This window comes from Chlorocebus sabaeus, chromosome 9 (assembly GCF_047675955.1).
Source record: "Chlorocebus sabaeus isolate Y175 chromosome 9, mChlSab1.0.hap1, whole genome shotgun sequence".
NCBI classification, from domain to species: Eukaryota; Metazoa; Chordata; class Mammalia; order Primates; family Cercopithecidae; genus Chlorocebus; species Chlorocebus sabaeus.
In genome coordinates this window covers 30237587-30261587 of record NC_132912.1, presented here as the reverse complement: position 1 = coordinate 30261587, position 24001 = coordinate 30237587, and the positions used below count along the sequence as shown (strand labels likewise).

At 39.2% G+C, this 24001-nt stretch overlaps 1 protein-coding gene across 1 annotated transcript in view; it reads left to right on the top strand.

Annotated features, from left to right (window-relative positions):
* The window catches only part of MTPAP (mitochondrial poly(A) polymerase), a 32410-nt gene extending 10182 nt beyond the window's left edge, over positions 1-22228 (top strand). Inside the window, exons 5-9 of the mRNA XM_008002679.3 lie at positions 8373-8584; positions 12309-12535; positions 18883-18975; positions 19057-19130; positions 21085-22228. Coding sequence (XP_008000870.1) covers positions 8373-8584; positions 12309-12535; positions 18883-18975; positions 19057-19130; positions 21085-21447 — 969 coding nt within the window. The 3' untranslated portion in view covers positions 21448-22228. The remainder of the gene's footprint in view (positions 1-8372; positions 8585-12308; positions 12536-18882; positions 18976-19056; positions 19131-21084) is intronic.
* Positions 22229-24001: the final 1773 nt, after the last annotated feature.

Below are 24001 nucleotides of genomic sequence, written 5' to 3'. Positions count from 1 at the left end.
CATCAGTCTTTATGTGGATGTCCAGTTGATACTTCAAACAATGTTTTGAAACAGCTTATATTCATCTTCCTACAAATGTGCTAAGTTCTTATAACAGTTCTGTATGTTTCACATGTTAATTAGTGGCATTTTAGCTTTGCCAACCATCTTTTAATTCTGCTTCTAAGTTATCTTTTGTATTCATAATTTCACAGTCCCCTATAAACTCTCACTTAGATTATTATAACTACATTCTGTTTCCACTTATTCCTTGTGTCATGCCTTGATATTTCAACCTTCAGTCTTTGTTGGAGTTACCTTCACTCACAGTTTGAATTTTCCCACAAACTTAGAATGCTTCTTTTCTTTAGCATAGTATTGAATTCCTCTGTCTCTTAATTAATTTTAGTCATCATTTCTCAGTATATATTGTTACATAGCCAATTTTCCAACCACATTGTTTTTGTTTTTCTCTTTTTGAGACAGAGCTTTGCTCTGTCACCCAGGCTGGAGTGCAGTGGCATGATCTTGGCCCACTGCAATCTCTGCCTCCTGGGTTCAAGCAATTCTCCTGCCTCAGCCTCATGTGTAGCTGGTGGGCACACGCCACCACTCCCAGCTAATTTTTGTATTTTTAATAGAGATGGGGTTGGCCAGATGTTGGCCAGGCTGGTCTGGAACTCCTGACTTCAGGTGATCCACACACTTCGGCCTCCCAAAGTGCTGGGATTACAGGCTTGAGCCACCATGCCCGGCCCCAACCACGCTGTTTAATTACCATTTCCAGTAATAGAAGGCACTTGTAAATATCATAATGATCAAACAGTTGTTCTGTGCCTTCACTCAGGAATGCACCTTCCCTCCATTCCCCAGCTGTCATTCTTAACACAGCTTTCAAGGTCTGGTTCTAATTCTACCTTCTTGAAACCACCCTTGATTTTTTTCTCCACTCTAGCCAAAAGTAATCACTCCTTCTTTGTGGTATCTTGCTGGTATTTCTATCTGTCTTCAAATTTCTTCTGTCATGTTTAGTGAGTAGCTGATGTGTATGTCTCCCACTGTATCATAAACTTGGGCAGATAGGAATCATGTCTGTTCATATACTTATTCCGCAGTACTGTGTACTTAATTTGCTCACCATATGCTTATTGAATTGAAACTAGCCAGGAGTAGGAAAGAGATAAAAATTAAATGGGACAGTTTTTAAATTATGATTATGCTTATGATGATGCTTATTATTATACTATTTTGAGATGAGGTCTCACTCTTTTGCCCAGGCTAGAGTGCAATGGCATGATCTCAGCTCGCTGCAACCTCTGCCTCCTGGGCTCAACAATTCTCCTGCCTCACCCTCCTGAGTAATTAGAACTACAGGCTTACACCGCTGCTCCCAGCTAATTTTTTTTAGAGATAGTGTTTCACCATGTTGCCCAGGGTGGTCTCGAACTCCTGAGTTCAGGTGATCCACCCACCTTGGCCTCCCCAAGTGCTGGGATCACAGGGATTATAGGCATGAGCCACCACACCTGGCCTGGATCAGTTTTATTAAGACTAACATGTACTTGAAAATGTATTAAGTTCCTGGCAGGGGCACTTCAATTACGTTAGGCTGTCTTAAATAAAGGACTGTAACTGAATAATCAAGGAGCATAACAGTGTGTTGTAATGGTTTAAAAAGCCTGGGTTCTGGCACCAAGCTGCAGAATTTTAATTCTACTTACTAGTAATGTGATCCTGGGTAAGTTATTTACCTCTTCTCTGCCTCAATTGTTCTAACTATAAAATTGGAATGGTGTTATAGCACATATCTCATACAATGTTTGAGAGGATTTATTGAGTTAGTATGTGTGAAGCATTTAGAACAGTGCTTATGGCCCATAGTAAGTATTCAAATCTTGACCACCATCAGCAGCAATTTAATTTTACTGTTATGTAAGTGGGAAGCAAAATTTTTTCTTTGGTGGAAATGGGGAGGAGTTAGAAACTTTCTTTTTTTTTAAATTTATTTTTAATTTTTTTTTTTTGTTGACATGGGGTTTCACCACGGTACCCAGGATAGTTTCGAATACCTGGGCTAATGATCCTCCTGCCTCAGCCTCCCAAAGTGCTGAGATTATAGGTGTGAGCCACTGCACCTGGCCTAGAAACTTATAGTTGAGTCTTACTCTTAGATTTCTGAGGTATAGTGGTATTTAGAAAAAGATGTTTTAAAGACAGTGCTCCCGTCTTACTAAACAATTTGGCATTTTGGGCTGGGGACAGTGGCTCAAGCCTGTAATCCTAGCAGGCTTGGATTAGGAGGCTAAGGTGGGTGGATCACCTGAGGTCAGGAGTTCGAGACCAGCCTGGCCAATGTGGTGAAACCCTGTCTCTACTAAAAATACAAAAACTGGGCATGGTGGTGGGCGCCTGTAATCCCATATACTCAGGAGGCTGAGGCAGGAGAATTGCTTGAACCCAGGGTGGGCAGAGGTTGCAGTGAGCCGAGATCACGCCACCTCACTCCAGCCTGGGCAAAAGAACAAGACTCTGTCACACACATACACAAAAATAACCAGAATTGGCATTTTGTATGTTGGTTTAAGTTAGGAAAGTGTTGTTCTAAACATACATGTGCTTATTTAAGGTTTTTTTGGAAATATGTTTTTGTTCAAGATTATAATAGCTTTGCTAGTAAAAGTATTAAAAATAAAATACAATTAAAAAATATAAGCACCTTACATTCATCAGATTCATTAAAACTTCTTTGACTACTTTCTGCATTCATGAGCTCTTCTCTTACCTTTTGGTTCTTTGGTATCTTTTCGCACTACACCTTGCTTTATAATTCTTTGTGTGTGTGTTTTATTCCTCAACCCAATCTGAGGGGAGTTAGGAAGAGTGTGTTAGACTTTTTTGCATGTCTTATGGCACTACGTATGATATCCTATGCACAATAGGGACTGAAATTGTTTGCTAATGAATAAATGAAAGTTACTTATGGCTGGGCGTGGTGGCTCACGCCTGTAATCCCATCACTTTGGGAAAAGGCCACGGTGGGCGGATCTCCTGAGGTCAGGAGTTCAAGGCCAGCCTGGTCAACATGGTGGAACCCCCTCTCCACAAAAATACGAAAATTAGCTGGGCATGATGGCGGGTGCCTGTAATCCCAGCCGTTCAGGAGGCTGAGGGCAGGAGAATCGCTTGAATCCGGGAGGCGGGGTTGTAGTGAACCGAGATTGCGCTGCTACACTCCAGCCTGGGCAACAGAGCAAGACTCCATCTCAAAAAAAAGAAAGGAAAAAAAAAGAAGGAAAGTTATTTGCTAACTGAAATAGTAATTTTAATGTTCATAAAATTTTTGGTGTGTAAAAGTTGCTTACATGTGAAATATGTCGCCTGATGTATCACAAAGATTATGTTAGCACAAAATCCTAAACTAAAATCTGCCTTTGGTCTTTCCTTCAGTTTTGCTTTTTCTTACAGGGTTCTATATCTTAGAGGACTTAGGTAATAAAAGTAAGAATTAAATGCCTAAGTCTTGAGTACTGCTTTCTGTTATCTGAATGATTGCTGTGGACAGTGTGCTTCTGTTTTTTTCTTTATCAGATGATTTGCTAATAAATAGATAGTGCTATAGGAATAGCACATATTAATAGGAATTATTTATGGATCTGTCTCTGAAGAGTTTTTCTAGTTTTTATTTAATAGAGGACAGTCATTTTTGAGAATATCTTTCCTTTGCTCATAATAAGTATAATTTTCACCTAAATTTTCCCTGAAAGCAGTGTTTTATTTCTGTACTGAGTCCATTGTGATTCTTCGTGGCTTGCATTTTTAGTCAGGTTAGGCTTAGTGATGCTTTGGTAACAACCCTCGTATCTCACAGATCTCAGTGGCTTGCCACATCACCTGTTTATCTGTGGCTGAGGTTATATGTCACAGCAGGTGAGCAGGGGCACTCTGTAGTTCAAGCACCCAGGCTGACTAGTGTTTCATCTCCACCTGCACACCATCACTGAACAGTGGAAAGGCAAAGTGAAGAATTGAGCATTGGCTCTTGAAGTTTCTGCCTGGAAGTGATACTTAAAACCCTGCTCACATTTCACTGGCCAAAGCAAATCACATGACTTTGATTAACCTTAGAGGGGCAAGAACACGAAATCTTCCAAATGCCAAGAAAGGTGATACAGAACATTTGGTGAGCAGCTTCAATAACTACAGCACTCCTGCTCATGGTTCACAGTTCACCAGTTTCCTGCACCTGGTTCCATTATTCAGAGCTGTTTCTTCTTGTCATTTTCACTTCTGTTACCTCAAGGATTTTATTCTCTCATTTATAGTACTTAATTTAAAAAATCTCTATCACCTTTCTTCTGAGTGATTCTAATCTTTCTGTTGCCTCTGAGATTGAGTCCACCATGACTTCTCCTGATGTAGTCTAATACTGCTTTCTCACTTGACCTCCTTTTGCCTTCCTGACCCCAAATCCGTCTTTGCTTTTGTTTGGATTCCTATTCCTAACATAAATTGTGTGTGTTTGTATTTTAAAATAGAATGGACAGGGAAATAGGTTATGAAGTAAATTATAACAAAATGGCTAAGGAAGAATTTTGAAATTTTAATTGTTTAAAGGAAATTTATTTTTAGTCCTTTTAATATAAAAATAAATGACAAATCAATAGAGAAAATACCACGTTTATTTGTAGGAATTGTATACAGTGATTTAATCTGTTTTTTTTTCTGATTATAAAGTGATAGATATAGAAATATATAACGTAAGTATCTCTGATGGTCCCACTGCCTCCAGAGATAACCCGGTGAATAATTTAATATACTGGATTTTTTTCCTTTGTGTATATAAATTTTTTTTTTAAAGAAAAAACCCAGAACATAATCTTTACAGATAATAACTTTATCTATACAAGTTATAACTTCATTTTTTTTTTCCCCATTAGTAGTGTCTTGGCAGTTCAATCTGCTGTATCACCCTCAGTGGCTGCAAAATACTCCATTGAATGGATGTACCATAATTTATTTAACTAGTACTCTTTTTGTTAGATAACGAGGGTGGTATCTTTTTTTTTCCTCTTTCGGTGAAGGTGCCAAATCCTAGGCACTGGACCACTAGGGAACTTTTCCCCTCTTTATTGCCAGCTATATGTTAGTGAATATTCTTTGATTACACATAACAGAAATAACACGAACTAGCTTAAACAAATAAAGAAGTAGAGGAGGCTTCATAGAACCCAGGGCCAGGAATATGGATGAGTCTTAGGAAAAGACTAGAAGTAAGAAGTGTAACCATGAAGAACCCAGGAAGTGGCCGGACCCAGTGCTTCATGCCTGTAATCATGGCACTTTGGGAGGCTGCAGCGGGAGGATCATTTGAGCTTGGGAGTTCGAGACCAGCCTGGGCAACATAGGCTGGGCGAGACTGCATCTCTACTAAAAACAAAAAAATTAGCCAGGTGTGGTGGTGTGTACCTGTAGTTCCAGCTACTCTGAAGGTTGAGGCTGGAGGACTGCTTGAGTCTAGGAGGTTGAGGCTGCAGTGAGCTATGGTTGCACCACTGCACTCCAGCCTGGGTGGCAGAGAGATACCTTCTCTTTTTTTTTTTTTTTTTTTGGATTCTCACTCTGTCACCCAGTCTGGAGTGCAGGGGCACGATCTCGGCTTACTGCAACCTTGACCTCCTGCGTTCAAGCTATTCTCCTGCTTCAGCCTCCCAAGTAACGGGGACTACAGGCATGTACCATCACACCTGGCTAATTTTTTTGTATTTTTAGTAGAGACGAGGTTTCACCATGTTGGCCAGACTGATCTGAAACTCCTGACCTCAAGTGATCCACCTGCCTCGGCCTCCCAAAGTGTTGGGACTACAGCCACCACAGGCAGCCTATGATACCCTGTTTCAAAAACAACAACAAAACAACCTAGGATGTGTTCTGTTTCTGTCTACATGTTTTTGCTTCATTTATTGCTTTCTCTCTGTCCTTAACTCCTTCCTCCCCACCCCCACTAATTTCTTTTCTTTTTCATACTTGTATAGATATGGCTGCCCCAAAGCTTCTGAGTTAGATATTTTAGCCACATGGTTGCCTCTGGACTTTAATTCCGCTTCCCAGTAACCAGTTCCCAGAAGAGATCTCCAAATGAGTGTGCGATACACTCCTACAGTGCTTAGATCAGCTGTCTTTGCCCAGTCCATTCAGCCGGAATGAAGGGGGTAGATGTCCATGATAAACATTGCTGCAGCCTTCATCCTTTTAGGAGGAATGAATTCTAGAAGAGGGAATAGTAGTTGATAGGGAACCTTATTAAACTAGATACAGCTCCCAAAAGGTGTGTACCACATGAATAGTACTGCAGTGCAGATATTCCTTTGACATAATTTCTAACCATTTTAATAGTTAGTGTATACAAGTTTCAGTAGATATGGACAAGTTCTTTAAGAAGTATGTCCCTTGTTTACACTCCCGTCAACAGTGTATACATGTTTTCCTATACCTGTTAGTTGTGGTCACCAACCTGTTTGTCTTTGCTGAGCTGAAAAATAAAAAATCTAATTGCTGTTTTAATTTCTATTTAGTTTCTAGAAAACATGTACAACTTTTACTATGGCTTTTAGCCATTTTTATTTTTTCTGTTCATTTTTTTTTGTCTTTTTTGCCCATTTTTAGAATTTGATGGGTTTCCCCTTTCATTTGCCTAAAACTGTCATACATTCCCCATTTGTATGACATGTGTTATTTGTTTTGTTCTTTAGTAGTAATGTGTGCTTTGCCTTAAGGTGGTTTTTTTTTTTTTTTGGAGAAGGAGTCTCACTTTGTCGCCCAGGCTGGAGTGCGGTGGCGCGATCTCGGCTCACTGCAAGCTCCGCCTCCCGGGTTCACGCCATTCTCCTGCCTCAGCCTCCCGGTAGCTGGGACTACAGGCGCCCACTACCATGCCTGGCTAATTTTTTGTATTTTTAGTAGAGACGGAGTTTCACCGTGTTAGCCAGGATGGTCTCGATCTCCTGACCTCGTGATCCGCCCGCCTCGGCCTCCCAAAGTGCTGGGATAAGGTGGTTTTAATTTTTTATGCAATCATATTACCTCTTTTGTGTCATACTTACAGAATCCTTCGCTACTCTAAGATTGTAAAAGCGTTCACTCATTGTCTTGTAGTGCTTTACTGATGAACTTTTTACATTTTAGTCTTTGATCCATGTTTAATTTACTTAAGTTTTGTTTTTTTTTGAGATGGAGTCTCTCTCTGTTGCCCAAGCTGGAGTGCAGTGGTGTGATCTCGACTCACTGCAACCGCCACCTTGCGGGTTCAAATGATTCTCCTGCCTTAGCCTCCTGAGTAGCTTGGTTTGCAGGTGCGTGCCACCATGCCTGGCTAATTTTTGTATTTTTAGTAGAGACGGTTTCACCATGTTGGCCAGGCTGGTCTGGAATTCCTGACCTCAAGTTATCTGCCTGTTTCTGCCTCCCAAAGTGCTGGGATTGCACGTGTGAGCCACCATACTCGGTGAATTTACTTGAGTTTTAGTAATTTATTTATTTATTTATTTTTGAAATGGAGTCTTGTTCAGTTGCCTAGGTTGGGGTGCAGTAGTGTGATCTTGGCTCATTGCAACCTCCACTTCCCAGGTTCAAGTGATTCTCCTGCCTTAGCCTCCCAAGTAGCTGGGATTATAGGTGTCCACCACCACACTCAGCTAATTTTTTTTTGTATTTTTAATAGGGACGGGGTTTCACCATGTCAGCCAGGCTGGTTTTGAATTCCTGACCTCAAGTGATCCACCCGTCTTGGCCTCCCAAAGTGCTAGGGTTACAGGTGTGAGCCATTGCACCCAGCAAGTTTTAGTATTAAAGGATCTGGTTTATTTTTTTTGATGGCCACTTATTTGTTGAAGAGGAATTTTCGCCTAGTAATTTGCAGCCTTAAATATTAAATTCCTGTATACAAGCCTATTTATACTGCCTAGTCTCTTTTCTTCTACTGATACGCTATTCTTGTGCCTGTACTTACCTACTACTGTGGGTTTATAGCATAGATTAAAATACAATGGCCAACTAGGAAGGGGCAAGTATATGTTTACTGAATTTATAGAGTGAATGGTTCTATGCATATTACTTTATGAATCATATGCTGTAGTTCATAAGTTAATTACAAAAACCAGTGATTGTTCAAGTTAGTGCTTCGTATTTCTCTGTATTCGGGAGAAACAAAAGGCAACTGGGGATCTTTTAAGTTTGCTGTGGGCTGTGATTTCTTGAAGCGTTTTTGTTTTGTGAGTTGTTTTTTTCTTATTTTGTTTTGCTTTGCCAGCAATGATTTAGAGCATCCTTTTACAAAAGCTTATTAAAAAATTGTTTTTTACCAAAAGCTCCTATTTAGAAATGTGTTTATTTTTCAGACCTCAGGAAATTTTCTGACGGAATTTCAAGTGAAAAATGTTCCTTCAGAAAGAATTGCAACTCAGAAGATCCTGTCTGTGATAGGAGAGTGCCTTGACCATTTCGGCCCTGGTTGTGTGGGTGTGCAAAAAATATTAAATGCTCGGTGTCCACTCGTGAGGTTCTCACACCAGGCCTCTGGATTTCAGTGTGATTTGACTACGAACAATAGGTATGATCTCTTACGTTTATTATTTTAAATATGAATATTCTAATGTAATAGCTTGGTTTTTCTCGTACAGAAACAGTGGCTTTGTAATCTTAAACATGCTTGAATAACAATTTTTTAAAAATTTGAACACTTGGATTGAAAAGTAAAACATCTTTTATATTATACCTGTTGATAATTTGGTGTTCCTAAACAGTGCTAGGATATTGTGTTAAAATGTTCACGTATCTAACCTCTGAGAAGAAATGTATTTCATTATTCTTACTTGTGGAGACTGGTAGTGTGTAGTGTGAAAGATGCCTGTTTTTTAGAAGAAATTTCTGATGGCGAAAAAAGTAAAATAAGAAAGAAAGACGCCTATGTATAGTACAAGTCTTCTAAGAATACTTAGAAAATAAAATAACAACTTGAAGTTGACCTTTGAATTGCCTCCAGATACATAGTCAACTTTGTGTACTAGACATGTGTCCTCTTAGTTCCAAAAGTGGTTGGAAGAGCTTAAGACTGGATGGCTTTTGTTCATCCTATATGTATTGTATTATCCTAGTGATTTGTTTGCTTCAAAAAGTGGGATGGGAATAAGTTCTTTTGTACTGATGACTTTCCTGGACTCACAACAGGGAAAATTTCTTTATTTCATTTTTTTATTATTATTGCTATTGAGACAGAGTCTTGCTCTGTTGTCTAGGTTGGAGTGCAGTGTGGCTCATGATTTTGGCTCACTGCAACCTCCACCTCCCGGGTTCAAGTGATTCTTGTGCGGTTTCACCCTGTTGGCCAGGCTGGTCTCGAACTCCTGACCTGAGGTGATCCGCCTCCCTTGGCCTCCTAGAGTGCTGGGATTATAGCCGTGAGCCACTGAGCCTGGCCCACAGTAGGGAAAATTTCTTAATTGAGAAGTTTATTTCTTAACTTCTCATTGCATGAGTTCATTTTCACTATGTTATTTGTTAGATAAGTAATCATTACTGAAAGTAGATTCAGAAAATCAAAACTAGAGCAGTTTTGGTTAAACTCGAATCTTCACCAACAAAGCAATCCTAAGTACCTGTGGATTTCTCTCAAGTAAAACTCATGGAGTAAAGTCTGATTTCTTGCCAAACTTTAATATAAAAATATAATACTGTACTTTCTATCATTATTATATTTTCTTTATAGTATGTAAAATAGGACAAAATGGCATTTATCTTTCTAATTATGTTATTTTCTTTATATCAGATACCTTATACTTTTTGATATTTATTTTTAGCTTAATTTAGCTTCATTTTCATACATAAAACACTTAATCACCATGAATTTCTAAGTTGCTGTTTCTTCTTTTTTTTTTTTTTGAGACATAGTCTTGTTTTGTCGCAAAGGCTAGAGTGCAGTGCCAGGATCTTGGCTCACTGCCATGCAACCTCCGCCTCCCAGGTTCAAACAATTCTCCTGCCTCAGCCTCCCAAGCTGGGATTACAGGCACATGCGATCATGCTGGTGTATTTTTGTAGAGACAGGGTTTCATCATGTCAGGCTGGTCTTGAACTCCAGACCTCAGGTGATCCGCCCACCTCGGCCTCCCAAGTTCTGGATTACAGGCGTGAGCCACCACGCCTGGCCTTTTTTCTTCTATTCTTTTTAAACTCAGGATGTAAATGCCATTTTAGAGGCAGTTTTAACTTGATGCTGTTAACTTATTTTTTTATACCATGTGTTGGTTCTTGGAGAAATTACAAGACACGTTTTGATCAGTAGGAACTTAATATTTTTAATTTAATTTAATTCTATTTTTACTTTTTTAGAGACAGTGTCTCACTCTGTTGCCCAGGCTGAAATGCAGTGGTGTGATCATAGCTCACTGTAGCCTCGAACTCTTGGGCTCAAACAGTCCTCCTTTCTCAGCCTCCCATGTAGCTAGGATTATAGGTGCATGCCACCACGCCTATTTTTTTTAATTAAATTTTTAAAATTTTGTTTTTCTTTTATATATATATTTTTTATTTTTATAGAGACAGGGTCTTCCTATGTTACCCAGGGTGGTCTCGAACTCCTGGGCTCAAGCCATCCTCCTGCTTTGAAATGCTGGGACTACAGGCGTGAGCCACAGTGCCCAGCCAATAAATGCCTTTTTGTCTTTATCAATTATATATATATATGTATGTATGTATGTGTGAAATGATGCCTTACTCTGTCGCCGAGACTGAAGTCCAGTGGCTTAATTTTGGTACACTGCAGCATCGACCTCCCCGGGCTCAGGTGATCCTCCCAACTCAGCCTCCCAGGTAGCTGGGCCTACAGATGTGTGACACTACACCCAGCTAACTTTTTTATTTTTTGTAGAGACAGGGTCTTGTCATGTTTCCCAGGCTGGTCTTGAACTCCTTGGCTCAAGCCATCTGCCCATCTCAGCTTCCCAAAGTTCTGAGATCACAGGTGTCAGCTACTGTGCCCAGCTATTTATTAATAAGTATAAAGAGCCTTTGTGTGTTTTACTTATTATTTAAATCGTGTTTAGAAACTTTGATTTAAAAATTCTAAATTCTAGGCCGGGCGCGGTGGCTCACGCCCATAATCCCAGCATTTTGGGAGGCCGAGGTGGGTGGCTCACGAGGTCAGGAGATTGAGACCATCCTGGCTAACACGGTGAAATCCTGTCTGTACTAAAAATTCAAAAAAATTAGCCAGGCGTGGTGGTGGGCGCCTGTAGTTCCAGCTACTCAGGAGGCTGAGGCAGGAGAATGGCTTGAACCCTGGAGGCAGAGTTTGCAGTAAGCCAAGATCGCGCCATTGCACTCTAGCCTGGGTGACAGAGCGAGACTCCGTCTCAAAAAAATAAAAAAATTCATAAATAAATAAAAATTGTAAGTTTTAGATCTACATTTTCTTTCTTTCTTTCTTTTTTTCTTTATTTTTTTGGCAGGGTCTTGCTCTGTTACCCAGGCTGGAGTGCAGTAACGCTATCTCGGCTGACTGCATCCTCTGCCTCCCGGGTTCAAGTGACTCTCCTGCCTCAGCCCCCCAAGTAGCTAGAATTACAGGCGTGCGCCACCACGCCCAGCTAATTTTTGTATTTTTGTTTGAGGCGGGGTTTCACTGTGTTGGCCAGGCTGGTCTCGAACTCTGACCTCAGGTGATCCGCCTGCCTTGGCCTTCCAAAGTGCTGGGATTACAGGCATGAGCCACTACGCCTGGCCCTAGATCCACATTTTCTTTCTTTTTTTTGAAACAAAGTCTTGCTTTGTCTCCCAGGCTGGAGTACAATGGCTTGATCTTGGCTCACTGCAACCTCTGCCTCCCGGGTTCAAGCAATTCTCATGCCTCAGCCTCCTAAGTAGCTGAGATTACAGTGGCACGCCACCACGCCCAGCTGAATTACTGTATTTTTAGTAGAGAAGGGGTTTCACCTGTTGATCTTGAACTCCTGGTCTTTAACTCCTGGCCTCAAGTGATCCGCCCACCTCGGCCTCCCAAAGTGCTGGGATTACAGGCATGAGCCACTGCACCCAGCTTACATTTTAATTATCAATTTTAAGAGGATGTTTTAATGGGAATGAATGTATTTGATATTCAGCCATTCATATTAAATTTTATATTGCAAATTCATAATGCTTTTGATTATCTAATCATGTTCTGAATACATTCAGATATAGTAGGATATTTAGATATGTTTCTTGGTATATGTTTAATTTAACCTACTTGGTTTATAATTTGGGGATTTGAAAATTTTTCTTATTTTTATGTTTTGAAGGATTGCCTTGACAAGTTCTGAACTCCTTTATATATATGGTACCCTAGACTCAAGAGTGAGAGCCTTGGTGTTCGGTATACGATGCTGGGCTCGAGCACATTCGCTAACAAGTAGTATTCCTGGTGCATGGATTACAAATTTCTCCCTTACAATGATGGTCATCTTTTTTCTCCAGAGAAGATCACCTCCTATTCTTCCAACACTAGATTCCTTAAAAACCCTAGCAGGTAAGACTAGAAAGAAACTTCTCCATTTTCTTTTTCCGATGTTATGAGTAAATGTAATTACCATGTGTTACCAAAGCCCCATCTATTTGTTTATTAGTCATAAAATTTGTCTTGACTTTCAAAGCCTTGTGAATCTAAACTTATTATTATTGTTATTTTTTAAAGCCTACCGGAGTCGTAAGAACAGATGATTTGGGAAGCCAGGGCCTTTAGCTAGCTTTTTAAGCTTTATTTATATACCTTTATATGCCTTTAGCTAAATTTATATACCTTTAGGTAAATTTTTTGAGAGTTCTGTTTTCTGTGTATCAGTTGGCAAGGTTGTTTACAGCAGTTGTGTGATAGCTGGAGCTTCCCCCCTAGTTGACCACGTCTAGAATGACCTTTTTCAGATACAACTTGTTCAGATACAACTTTTGATTGGATCACAGTCTCAGAGATGACTTTCAAATTGGAACTTATGTTTAGACTTGTATTAGAGATACTAAAACTGTTTCATGATGTTTCAAAGATTCTAAATGTGTTTTTAATGAAAAGCTTATAAGCTTTTAGGTGCATTATTTTAAATTTGACATACTATATCGTTGGTATTATAAATGATTTTATAAATGCCTCCCAGGTTCAAGCGATTCTTGTGCCTCAGCCTCGCTGAGGCCTGCTGGAGAAGTTATGTTATAAAATCTTGCAGTTGTAAACGCTAAAGGGAAGGTAATTAAGGGGCACATACATACAAATGCATACTGTGTCTTCTACCCATCTTATGTAATTGCTGCCTGATAATTCGATTGAGTGCTTTCTTAAATCTTCCTGTTTAAAATGACCTTAAAAGGCAAAGTATTTATGTAGCTTGGTGTTTAAAATCTCTAGACACGGCCCAGTTTTCCATCCTCTTCTCTACTCCTCTTTATGTGTCCCACATTCCAGCCAGTGCTGTGATTACCCTTGGAACATTTCATCTTAGCTCTTTGTTCACACTGTTTTTCTGCCTGGAATCTGCTTTCTCTTCTCTCGGTCTAAATTATTTCTTCCATGCTACCTTCCCTTATCCATATTAGAAGTGATCTCTTCCTGTCAGCACCGTAAGTGTTGATATTGTTTGAAATTGACTTCAAAAAAAGCTTGATTTGTGTTTACAACTAATTGATCACAGCCAGTTACAAATTTCTGTGTTTCTTCTCCACTCCCACTGCTTCACTTGACTAGCCTAAAGAAATAAAATAAAATGAAATAAAATAAAATAAAGCTAGATTTGATAGGTTAAGGGAAAACGGAAGTTTTCAGTGGGGTAGAGTGGTGGTCACTTATCTCACTTTTGAGATTAAAATAAAGGGCAGCATCAATATCTGTGCTCATTTCATCCCTTAGTGTCATTCAGTATTTACTGATTACTTCCTATGCATCAGGTGTTATTGGAGCAGTGGGGATATGAATAGTGTTCTCAGATAACTCACAATCTAGTGGAGAGGTAAGCAATACATAAGATATGGGGCAGATCTTCACCATTAAACTACCTGTAAGTAGCACTTCCTTTTCCACTCCTGCTGTGTGCAGTGATGCTTAATGCTACTCTCATAGAAATCATCATGGGGAAAATCACGGAACTTTTGGAATTCAGTAACTGAGCAACAGTAGAAGCTATAAAAGGAGGAGCGGAAGAAAGTTGAACTTGGTATAGACTACTCCTAAACATCTTGATTGCTCCCTTCAGTCTTACAAGTACTGGTACCCCTGCCCATGTCAAGGCCCTGTTGTCCTCTGCCTGTGAAGACTTATATTGTCTTTCTCCCTTATCTCCAGTTTGGTTCCCACCAATCTGTTCTTAGTTAAGAGAGTGATTTTCACAAATACATATGATAGTATTATTCTTTTTTGCAGTCCTTCAGTAACTTTCTATTATCTTTTTTTAAAATGTCCACTAATTTTTTAAAATTTGTTTATTATTTATTTGTTTATTTTAAGAAAGGGTCTTGCACGGTTGCCCAGGCTGGATTACAGTGGCAAAATCTCAGCTCACTATAACCTTGACCTCCCAGGCTCAGGTAATCTCACTTCAGCGTACTGAGTAGCTGGGACGATAGGCATGCACCACCATACCTGGCTAATTTTTAAATTTTTTGTGAAATGGGGTCTTGCCATGTTTCCCAGACTGGTCTTGAACTGGACTCAGGGGATCCTCCCACCTTGATCTCCCAAAGTGTTGGGATTACAGGCGTGAGCCACTGTGCTCTACTTTGTAGGCAGGCTGGAGTGCAGTGGTGCAATCTTGGCTCACTGCAACCTCTGCCTCCCAGGCATCCTCCCACCTCAGCCTCCTCAATAGCTGGGATATACAGGCTTGTGCCACCACTCACTCAGCTAATCTTTTAAAAAACTTTTTGTGGACATGGGGTCTCACTATATTGCCCAGGCTGGTCTCAAACTCCTAGGCTCAAGCAGTCCTTCTCGGCCTCCCAAAGTGCTGGGATTATAGGTGTGAGCCACCGTGCCTAGCCTCCACTAATTATTTTGGGAAAAGAATATGATACGTGGACAAATTTTAAATGACCTGGTGAGTTTTTAATTCCAAATCTACTTTAAAATACATTTAAATATGTTCACATCTTATAGCATCAAAACAGGCAAAAGTAGCTTGGAATTCTTTAATATTTCACTTGAAACATCAAATTTGATTGTTTTTAAATTTTTGCAGTAGTTTTAAAATATGGTAAGATAATTTTTCAGGCTAGTTTTTACAGTTGCGTCTCGGCATATAGCACATTGTAGAGGCCTAATTGCCAATAAATGCCAAGCAAAATTTGATACATTTTTTGCCTTCCATCACCTATGGTTTTTGAAGTTGCTACAAAATAACTTGTCTTAGATTAATGAATATTAAGAATTGGGTGAAGATCATTTTGAAGAGAATTTATCAACATTTTCCTTATCTTTTTTTTTTTTTTTCCCAAAATCCATTGTTTTTATACTTTCTAATTTGGACCAGTAGTTCAACATTGGTGGACATTAAACCTAAGGGAGAAAATAATTTTAAACTGTGAAACAATCAAAACCATCTTGAGTCTCGGTGTTTAATCATCTAAGTGACTTGAATCTTGTGTACAATCATTTCATTTCTTCTAAACTGTACCTCTCATTTGATATACAAATAAAGTATCAATTTGTTCTTTTTTAAAAGAAAAAAAATATTTTGTTTGCTTCCTTGCTTGTTTATTAACAGAAGGCAGCATGAATTCCTAGAATACCTTCCAGAACTTCTAGGACTTTGTAAACTACTATTTAGAACCTAAGCTAAGATAAAGACCAAACTTTTTCACATTGTGTGCAGGGCCCTTTATCAGCTTCCTTTTCATCCTCTTCTCTTACGTTGATTCCTGTGTACCAGTGGGGAGCGTTAGCCAATCTTGAACTCCTTGATGATGCCTGATGTTTTGTGCTTTTTTTCATTGCTCCATGCTTTTGCCTGAAATGGCCTTCTCCCAGCCTCCCCCTGGCCCTGGTTTTTTTTATGGAGAATCTCAAGATTAAGCCAGAAAAGACAGACAAACCCAGTACAGGATCTCATTTGTCAGGTCTTTTCTCGCCATCCTCTCTGCCTCCCAGTGGGTAGTGCTTTGTTGGTTTCCAAGCCCGTGGTACACACCTGTATTGTAACAACTGTTAGATTGTTGTAGTTCTTTTATGTGCCTGCCCCAGCGTTTCTAGGGCTGGCTGTCTTTGCTTCATCTCTGCGTCTTCTGTTCCTGGCATAGTATTGGGTTCATAGTAAGAGTTCACTGTATAGATTTCAAAATGATTGGATAACATTTTAAAGTTGAGGGCTGTTTGTACTGGGCGAGATGGACCATGATGTTAACTTTCATATTTGGTTCCTCTTGAATTGCCCTGTTTCTTTGTGTTTTCTTGTAATCTCCACTGTGTTCTCTCATACATCTCATTTTCTTGTGTTTTCCATGCTTTCTGACTTTGCTACTTTTGTTACATTTACTTCTGTGCTTAGTGCTTTCATTGAAGATTCGTTCCTGAAAAAAGACACAGCAGCTAAAAGAGCATCAATATATATGACTGACACTGCCTCACAAAAAACATAAACTGTTAATTACTTGAAGTAGTAAAACATGTGCCCAGGTTTCTTAAAAATAGATCTAAGTAGAAATATATATATATATACACACACACACATTTTATATAGCTCCTTCAACATATTATAAATTGTATAGTAGAGCACATAAAATGTGCTATTAAAATGTTAGAACCTAGAATAATTTTTGAGAAATTATGCAGGTAACCAGGTCTTGACAAAAAAATAACAAAAAACACAAAAAATGGGAGACAAATTTATAGGAGGCTTATTTATCTCTCTGGTGATTATAGGCATTTAAAATATCTGGGCTGGGCACGGTGGCTCATGCCTGTAATCCTAGCATTTTGGGAGGCCGAGGTAGGTGGATCACTTAAGGTCAGGAGTTTGAGACTAGCCTGGCCAACATGGTGAAACCCTGTCTCTACTAAAAATATAAAAATTAGCCGGGCGTGGTGGTGCTTGCTTGTAGTTCCGGCTACTCAGGAGGCTGGGGGAGGAAAATCACTTGAACCTGGGAGGCAGAGGTTGTAGTAAGCCAAGATCACGCCACTGCACTTCAGCCTGGGTGACAGAGCCAGATTCCATCTCAAAAAAAAAAAAAAAAAATTAAAATAAAAAATAAAATATCAGCAGTCATTCAGATTATTGATTATATGCCTGCTATATGCTAGATGCTCCTTGCAGGCAGGTCGGCGGTGGGGAGTTGGACAGTAATGAATAGGATAGTGGCCTTTGTAGTTCCAGACTGGGGCAGAGGAGTGGACAGCATACTGACAGTCAGAGTGCAGTCAGATAAGTCAGATGGTGAATGGAACAAAAAGTATGGAGAACCAGTTTGGAATTATGAAATGCTTTCAGATAAGAAGTAGCCATTCATGAGATTTCTGAAGAGTGGGAATTTGCTCTTGTAAACAGCATATTATCTATTGCAGATAGTGTGGGCCAGGGATTTCATGGTGGTTGTATATTTATGAAAATGATTACCTCTAAAGATATAAATACTAGTAGAAAAGGTGAATGCCTGAGTCTAATGTGCTGTCGTTGAGTTCACTTTGCTGAATTACTGAATTCCAGTTACTCTAGAGTGCTACATTTTAGAAATTACCTGAAGCTTTTTTTGTTAGCATTCAGTTTGTGTCATGTATGAAGATGGTAAGAATGGAACTGGGTATGTAAATTAAGTATTGACTAGAGATAGTGCTGAAATTTGGTTTGGTGAAAGATAGGGGAACTCCCTATATTTTCATCTACTATTAGAAAACTGATTACCTCAGAAATTGATTAGGAATCATTGGGTTGTTGAAAGATAATAATTCTAGATTGCTAAATTAAATGTAATGTTAATTTCACTGTGGCATAACTAGTCTCAAATCTTTTTTTAAATTTAACTTCATTAAAAGAAGATAAAAAGATTTGAGATTAGTTATCCCATAGGGAAATTAACATCATTAAATCATAGACAAGAAATTATAGATTAAATCGTTATTAAATCATTCAATCATAATTATTTAATCATTCATAAAATCTATGATTTAAATAAAGAATAGAGTAGAAATTTATTTACATTTATTTGTTTTGTTTTGTTTTTTGAGATGGAGTCTTGCTCTGTTGCCCAGGCTATAGTGCAGTGGTGTGATCTCAGCTCATTGCAACCTCTGCCTCCTGGGTTCAAGAGATTCTCGTGCCTCAGCCTCTTTGGTAGCTAGGATTACAGGGACACGCCACCATACCTGGCTAATTTTTGTATTTTTAGTAGAGACGGGGTTTCATCATGTTGACCAGGCTGGTCTCGAACTCCTGACCTCAGGTGATCTGCCCGCCTCAACCTCCCAAAGTGCTGGGATTACAGGTTTGAGCCACCGTGCCTGGTCTTAAATTTATTTAAATCATAGATTTTATTCTGAGGTAGGGAATATCTTTGAAATATGTGAAATAGGCCAGGCGCGTGGCTCACGCCTGTAATCCCAGCACTTTGGGAGATGAGGTGGGCGGATCACCTGAGGTCAGGAGTTCGAGACCAGCCTGGCCAACATGGTAAAACCCCATCCCTATTAAAAATACAAAAATGAGCTGGGCGTGGGGGCGTGTGCCTGTAATCCCAGCTACCTGGGAGGCTGAGGCAGGAGAATTGCTGGAACCCGGGAGGCGGAGGCTGCAGTAAGCTGAGATCATACCACTGTACTCCAGCCTAGATGACAGAGCGAGACTGTGTCTCAGGCAAAAAAAAAAAAAAGGGAAATATGTGAAATATGTTTTGTTTGTGTTTAAGATGCAGAAGATAAATGTATAATAGAAGGCAACAACTGCACATTTGTTCGTGACTTGAATAGAATTAAACCTTCAGGGAACACAGAAGCATTAGGTAAGTGTCTTTCTGCTTACTTGATCCTTTTTGGATTGAAATAGGCTTTCCTCTGATTGTCCTTGTTTTATTTTCTTACAGAATTACTACTGAAGGAATTTTTTGAGTACTTCGGCAATTTTGCTTTCAATAAAAATTCCATAAATATTCGACAGGTAAATAATGTTTCACTATTTAGTTATTAGTATCTGGTCTTCCACTGTAGTAATATTTAATTAACTGTTTTCAAAACACACTAATGAATGTTATTTTGTTTCTTTTCTATAGTAATTGCTAGTAACAAGGAGGTTGATGTCCAGAGAAGTTACATGACTTGACTAAGGTCAATCATCCCTTTATGCCAAAGAGCAAAAGCTAGCTCTTTAGCATCTGCCTTGTTATTATGCCATGGGACTTCTGTCCTCACTTAGTGTAATACTGTTTCCCTCACAATATGGAATACATTCCAGAAAGTTTCCTGAAAAATATTATTTACATACAGCTGTTTTTAAACTGGATTTGTGTCTGTGGAATAAATTTAAGTCCCAAAGATAGATTTCAGTGATTCCCTCAATTTGAGCCCTTAGGATTTAGGTTTTTTTTTGTTTGTTTGTTTTGTTTTTTTTTTTTGTAGAGCAAATGAACTTATGATTTGGATTCTTCTGAGTACCTGGGATGAAAGACATTTTTTCTTTTAAAAAAGAAACTCAGGCAGAAGCCTAGACAAAAGTTGTTTACAAGTGGGAGATAACTTGGCATAGCCCTCTGTTTGGGTTTATTTTGTTTAGCATTTGGCTACTTGATTGCAAACCTTACAAGATTGGCTTCATAAAACACAAACCCAGATATACTTTCTCCTTATTTCTTCACCTCTCTTTTCATCCTTCCCTCTTACCCTGCTCATGGACTCTGTTAAAAGATTGGGGAGAGGAGAAAGGATTCATTCAGAAAGCTTTGCAAATGCAATCTAGAAGGAAAAAGTCATAAGCATACAAAGTTTGTCACCCTTTTTGTACTCCAAAGCTCAGAGATGCTAAGCATGAAATAAGTTAGGGAATAAATAGTTGCTGCTCACATTGGGGAATTTTGACCATTGACTTTGTAATAGTTAATTAAGTAATATTTATGGTATCATTTGAAAGAGGAAAAGATATATAGACTAATGGCTTATATTGGTCATATGATTCATAGCTTTAGCTTTTCTTTCTCTCTCTTTTTTTTTTTTTTTTTTTTTTTTTTGAGGCAGAGTCTCACTCCATTGCCTAGACTGGAGTGCAGTGGCACGATCTTGGCTCACTGCAGCCTCCGCTTCCTGGGTTCAAGTGATTCTCCTGCCTCAGCCTCCTAAGTAGCTGGGATTACAGGCACGCACCACCACACCTGGCTAATTTTGTATTTTTAGTAGAAATGGGATTTCACCATGTTGGTCAGGCCTGTCTTGAACTACTGACCTCAGGTGTTCCACCTGCCTCCCTCGGCCTCCCAAAATGCTTGGATTACAGGTGTCTTTTTTATTTCTGTGAGATACTATCTTATGTGGCAGAGCCCTGTTGTTGGATCTATAGGAAGATAATGGAAACTTTTTAGTGTTTTAAATAAATAATGAATAATCCTTTGTTCCTGCTCTTTTTTCCTCATCTCATACTTGGGAAACATTAATTAATATATTTAATTTAAGGTTTCTAATTTTTTGTTTCTTTTTCTACTATAATAGGTATGCTTTTAGCAAGTCTTAGAAATAAATATAGCTTCATCTTACTTTCTGCCGTTTTTAATCATTTTTTTCTCCTTTCATGCTCTACCTTGTCAGGTAAAAGTTATATTATATTAAAAAGGCTTTTGTCAGTTGACTTAGTCCAGATACCTCTTCTCTGAGCAATGACATCATCATCCATAGATGATAAGCCTAAGTTATTTCTCCAAAGAACACTCATAAAACTACAACTGGAAAAAGAAAACCACAAAAAATGAGAAGTACATACACCCAGCATGCATACATACTCAGTCCCCTGAGAAAGAACTTCTTTACTGTGTAAAGTTAATGCTGATGTTTTATGTGTTTTGACATTTTATTGATTTAAGCCCTTCTTGTACAGTAACTCATTTTTTCTTCTGTGTAATGATCTATAGGGAAGGGAGCAAAACAAACCTGATTCTTCTCCTCTGTACATTCAGAATCCATTTGAAACTTCTCTCAACATAAGCAAAAATGTAAGTCAAAGCCAGCTTCAAAAATTTGTAGATTTGGCCCAAGAAAGTGCCTGGATTTTACAACAGGAAGATACAGACCGACCTTCCGTATCAAGTCATCAGCCCTGGGGGCTGGCAGCCATATTGCTACCATCTGTTCCAAACAGAAGGTCCCTTACCAAGAAGAAAAGAAAAAGGTCTGCAAATGAAAGAGTCAAAAACTTGTTAGAATCTTTAAAAAGTAACAGAACAGCAAATTTCACAGAAACCAATGAGAAGAGAACAATTAGTACTCAGACATGATGACTGCTACGTTATGTAAAGAACTGGGCTTATCCTATCAAACTGTCTGTGGACTACTTGGAAAAACTGATTTGAAACTTTCACAGATCTCAGCTTTCATCTGATGTCACTTTTCATGATCTTCTCATTGGCCCCCCTTAACCTGGTCTGAAGTTCTGGCATGTTTTCAGTCTGATCAGTCTGATCAGTCTGATCCTCAGTGGCACTTTATTAAAACATCAGCTGTGGAGTGTGGCAGCGCACACCTATAGTCCCAGCTGCTCGGGAGGCTGAGGCAGGAGGATCTCTTGAGCCCAGGATTTTGAATCCATCGTGGACAACATAGCAAGATTCCTTCTCTAAAAAAATGAAAATAAACATAAGCCACAAGGAATGGGTGAAAGATTATTGTAATGTGCTTTAACTAAATAGGTAAACTATACTAAACAAATGCTAAAACTCAGTTTTAGGATGAAACCATTGTTGATATCCACTCCCTGTTTAGAAAACATTTAAAACGACTTTTAGTTATGTACAATACGTTGGCAGTGAATACATTAAGCTTCAAAATTTGGTAGTGCTCTTGAATATGTGTATTTGTATTTTTCAAGCGAAGTTCTCTTACATATACATTAAAGTGGGTTGATACTGATATCAAAAAATGTTTGTTTTTAGAACAGACATTTCGGTCACTGCATTCTTAGGTATTCCAAACCAAATATGATGACATCAGTGGATTGCATTTTAAAAATACTGTTTGATTTTTCTGTTTTCAAAAATAAAATCCTGTTTCTAACTAAAATGTGATATTCCCAGTATTCCTTCACATCTCTTTTGAGAACTCCCCGCTTCCTGTAGGAAGTAGACATACTTGTCTGTCAGTATATGCAGAAAATTGGTTCCAGGACCATCCACGTACACCGAAATCTGCACACACTCCTTCAGTCCTGTGGAGCCCGTGCCTGGGAGAATTCCACCTTGCGCATAAGCAGATTTTGCATCCGGTGAGAGTACTGTATTTTCAATCCAAGTTTAGTTGGAAAAAATCTGTGTGTAAATGAACTTCGCAGTTCAAACCCATGTTGTTCAAGGGGCAGCTGTATGTTGAAATTTAATTTCCATTACATTCTCTGTGGAGTAATGGAGTTTCGCTCTTGTCGCCCAGGCTAGTATGCAGTGGCACAGTCTCAGCTCACTGCAACCTCTGCCTCCCGGATTCAAGCGATTCTCCTGCCTCAGCTGGGATTACAGGCGCCCGCCACCACACCTAGCATTTTAATTTTTGTAATTTCAGTAGAGAGAGGGTTTCACCATGTTGGCCAGGCTGGTCTCGAACTCCTGACCTCAGGTGTTTGCCCACCTTGGCCTTCCAAAGTGTTGGGATTACAGGCGTGAGCCACCACACCTGGCCTCTGTGGAGTAACTTTCTATTTAAGAAGCAAGTAAGGCCCAGGCATAGTGGCACACGCCTGTAGTCCCAGCTACTTGGAAGGCCGAGGCACAAGGACTGCTTGAACCTGGGAGGCAGAGGCTGCAGTGAGCTGAGATCACACCACTGTACTCCATCCTGGGCAACAAAGTGAGACTCTCTCAAAAAAAAAAAAAGTAATATAGTGCTTAAAAACAGACTTGAGCCAGACTGGCTCCATGACAAGGTACTCAGTCTCCTGGGGCCCCCGTTTCATCTGTAAAATGGGGATCATGATCAGATCAATGTGAGGATTAAGCGAGGGATGTAGGAAAATGCTAGGTCAGAGCATTTTCCTGGCGTGAAGTAAATGTTACTTCTCTAACTGTTGCCTTTCCGTGTTTGTGGCATGTTATTACCTTTTTTGCTACTCAAAATTCAGATTTAGAGTTTATAGTACTTTAAAAATTTTTCCCATTTAAATTTTATGTCAGAAATTATAATGAGTTCTGCTTGGGATATTTTAAGAAACTCAGCATTGTTATGAAGCAAATGAATTCTATGTCCTTGTGTCTATGCTATTGGATTACACATTTGACACCAACAAACAAATATCAGTGTTCTTCTGTACAGGCAATGTCTTTAAAAGCCATTTTTCATTTGTTCTTTATTTTGTTGGGCTAGAAATCCATATTGATTTAAAAAGCTTAAAAAGCATTAACCACTTAAGGGTTTCTAAATGAATTTTTTTTTTTTTCTGTTCACAGGTATTTAGTCAGATATTTCCTTTTTTAGGTTGGTGCTAGGTAAAATGGTTATTTAAGTGTATAAAGTATGTGTATGTGTTAGCATTTTCTTTTCTTTTTGGTAATTTGTAGGACAACCTTGACAGTAGGCTGTTTTACTTTTCAGAATCAGATTTAATTATGTGATTAATTTTAAATCTACAAAGACTTTTTTTTTGAGAGGGAATCTTGCTCTGTCACCCAGGCTAGAGTGCAGTGGTGCAATCTCGGCTCACTGCAACCTCCACCTCCTGGGTTCAAGCAATAATCCTGCCGCAGCCTCCCAAGTAACTGGGATTACAGGTGCCTGCCGCCGTGCCCAGCTAATTTTTGTATGTTAGTAGAGACGGGGTTTCACCATGTTGGCCAGGCTGGTCTCGAA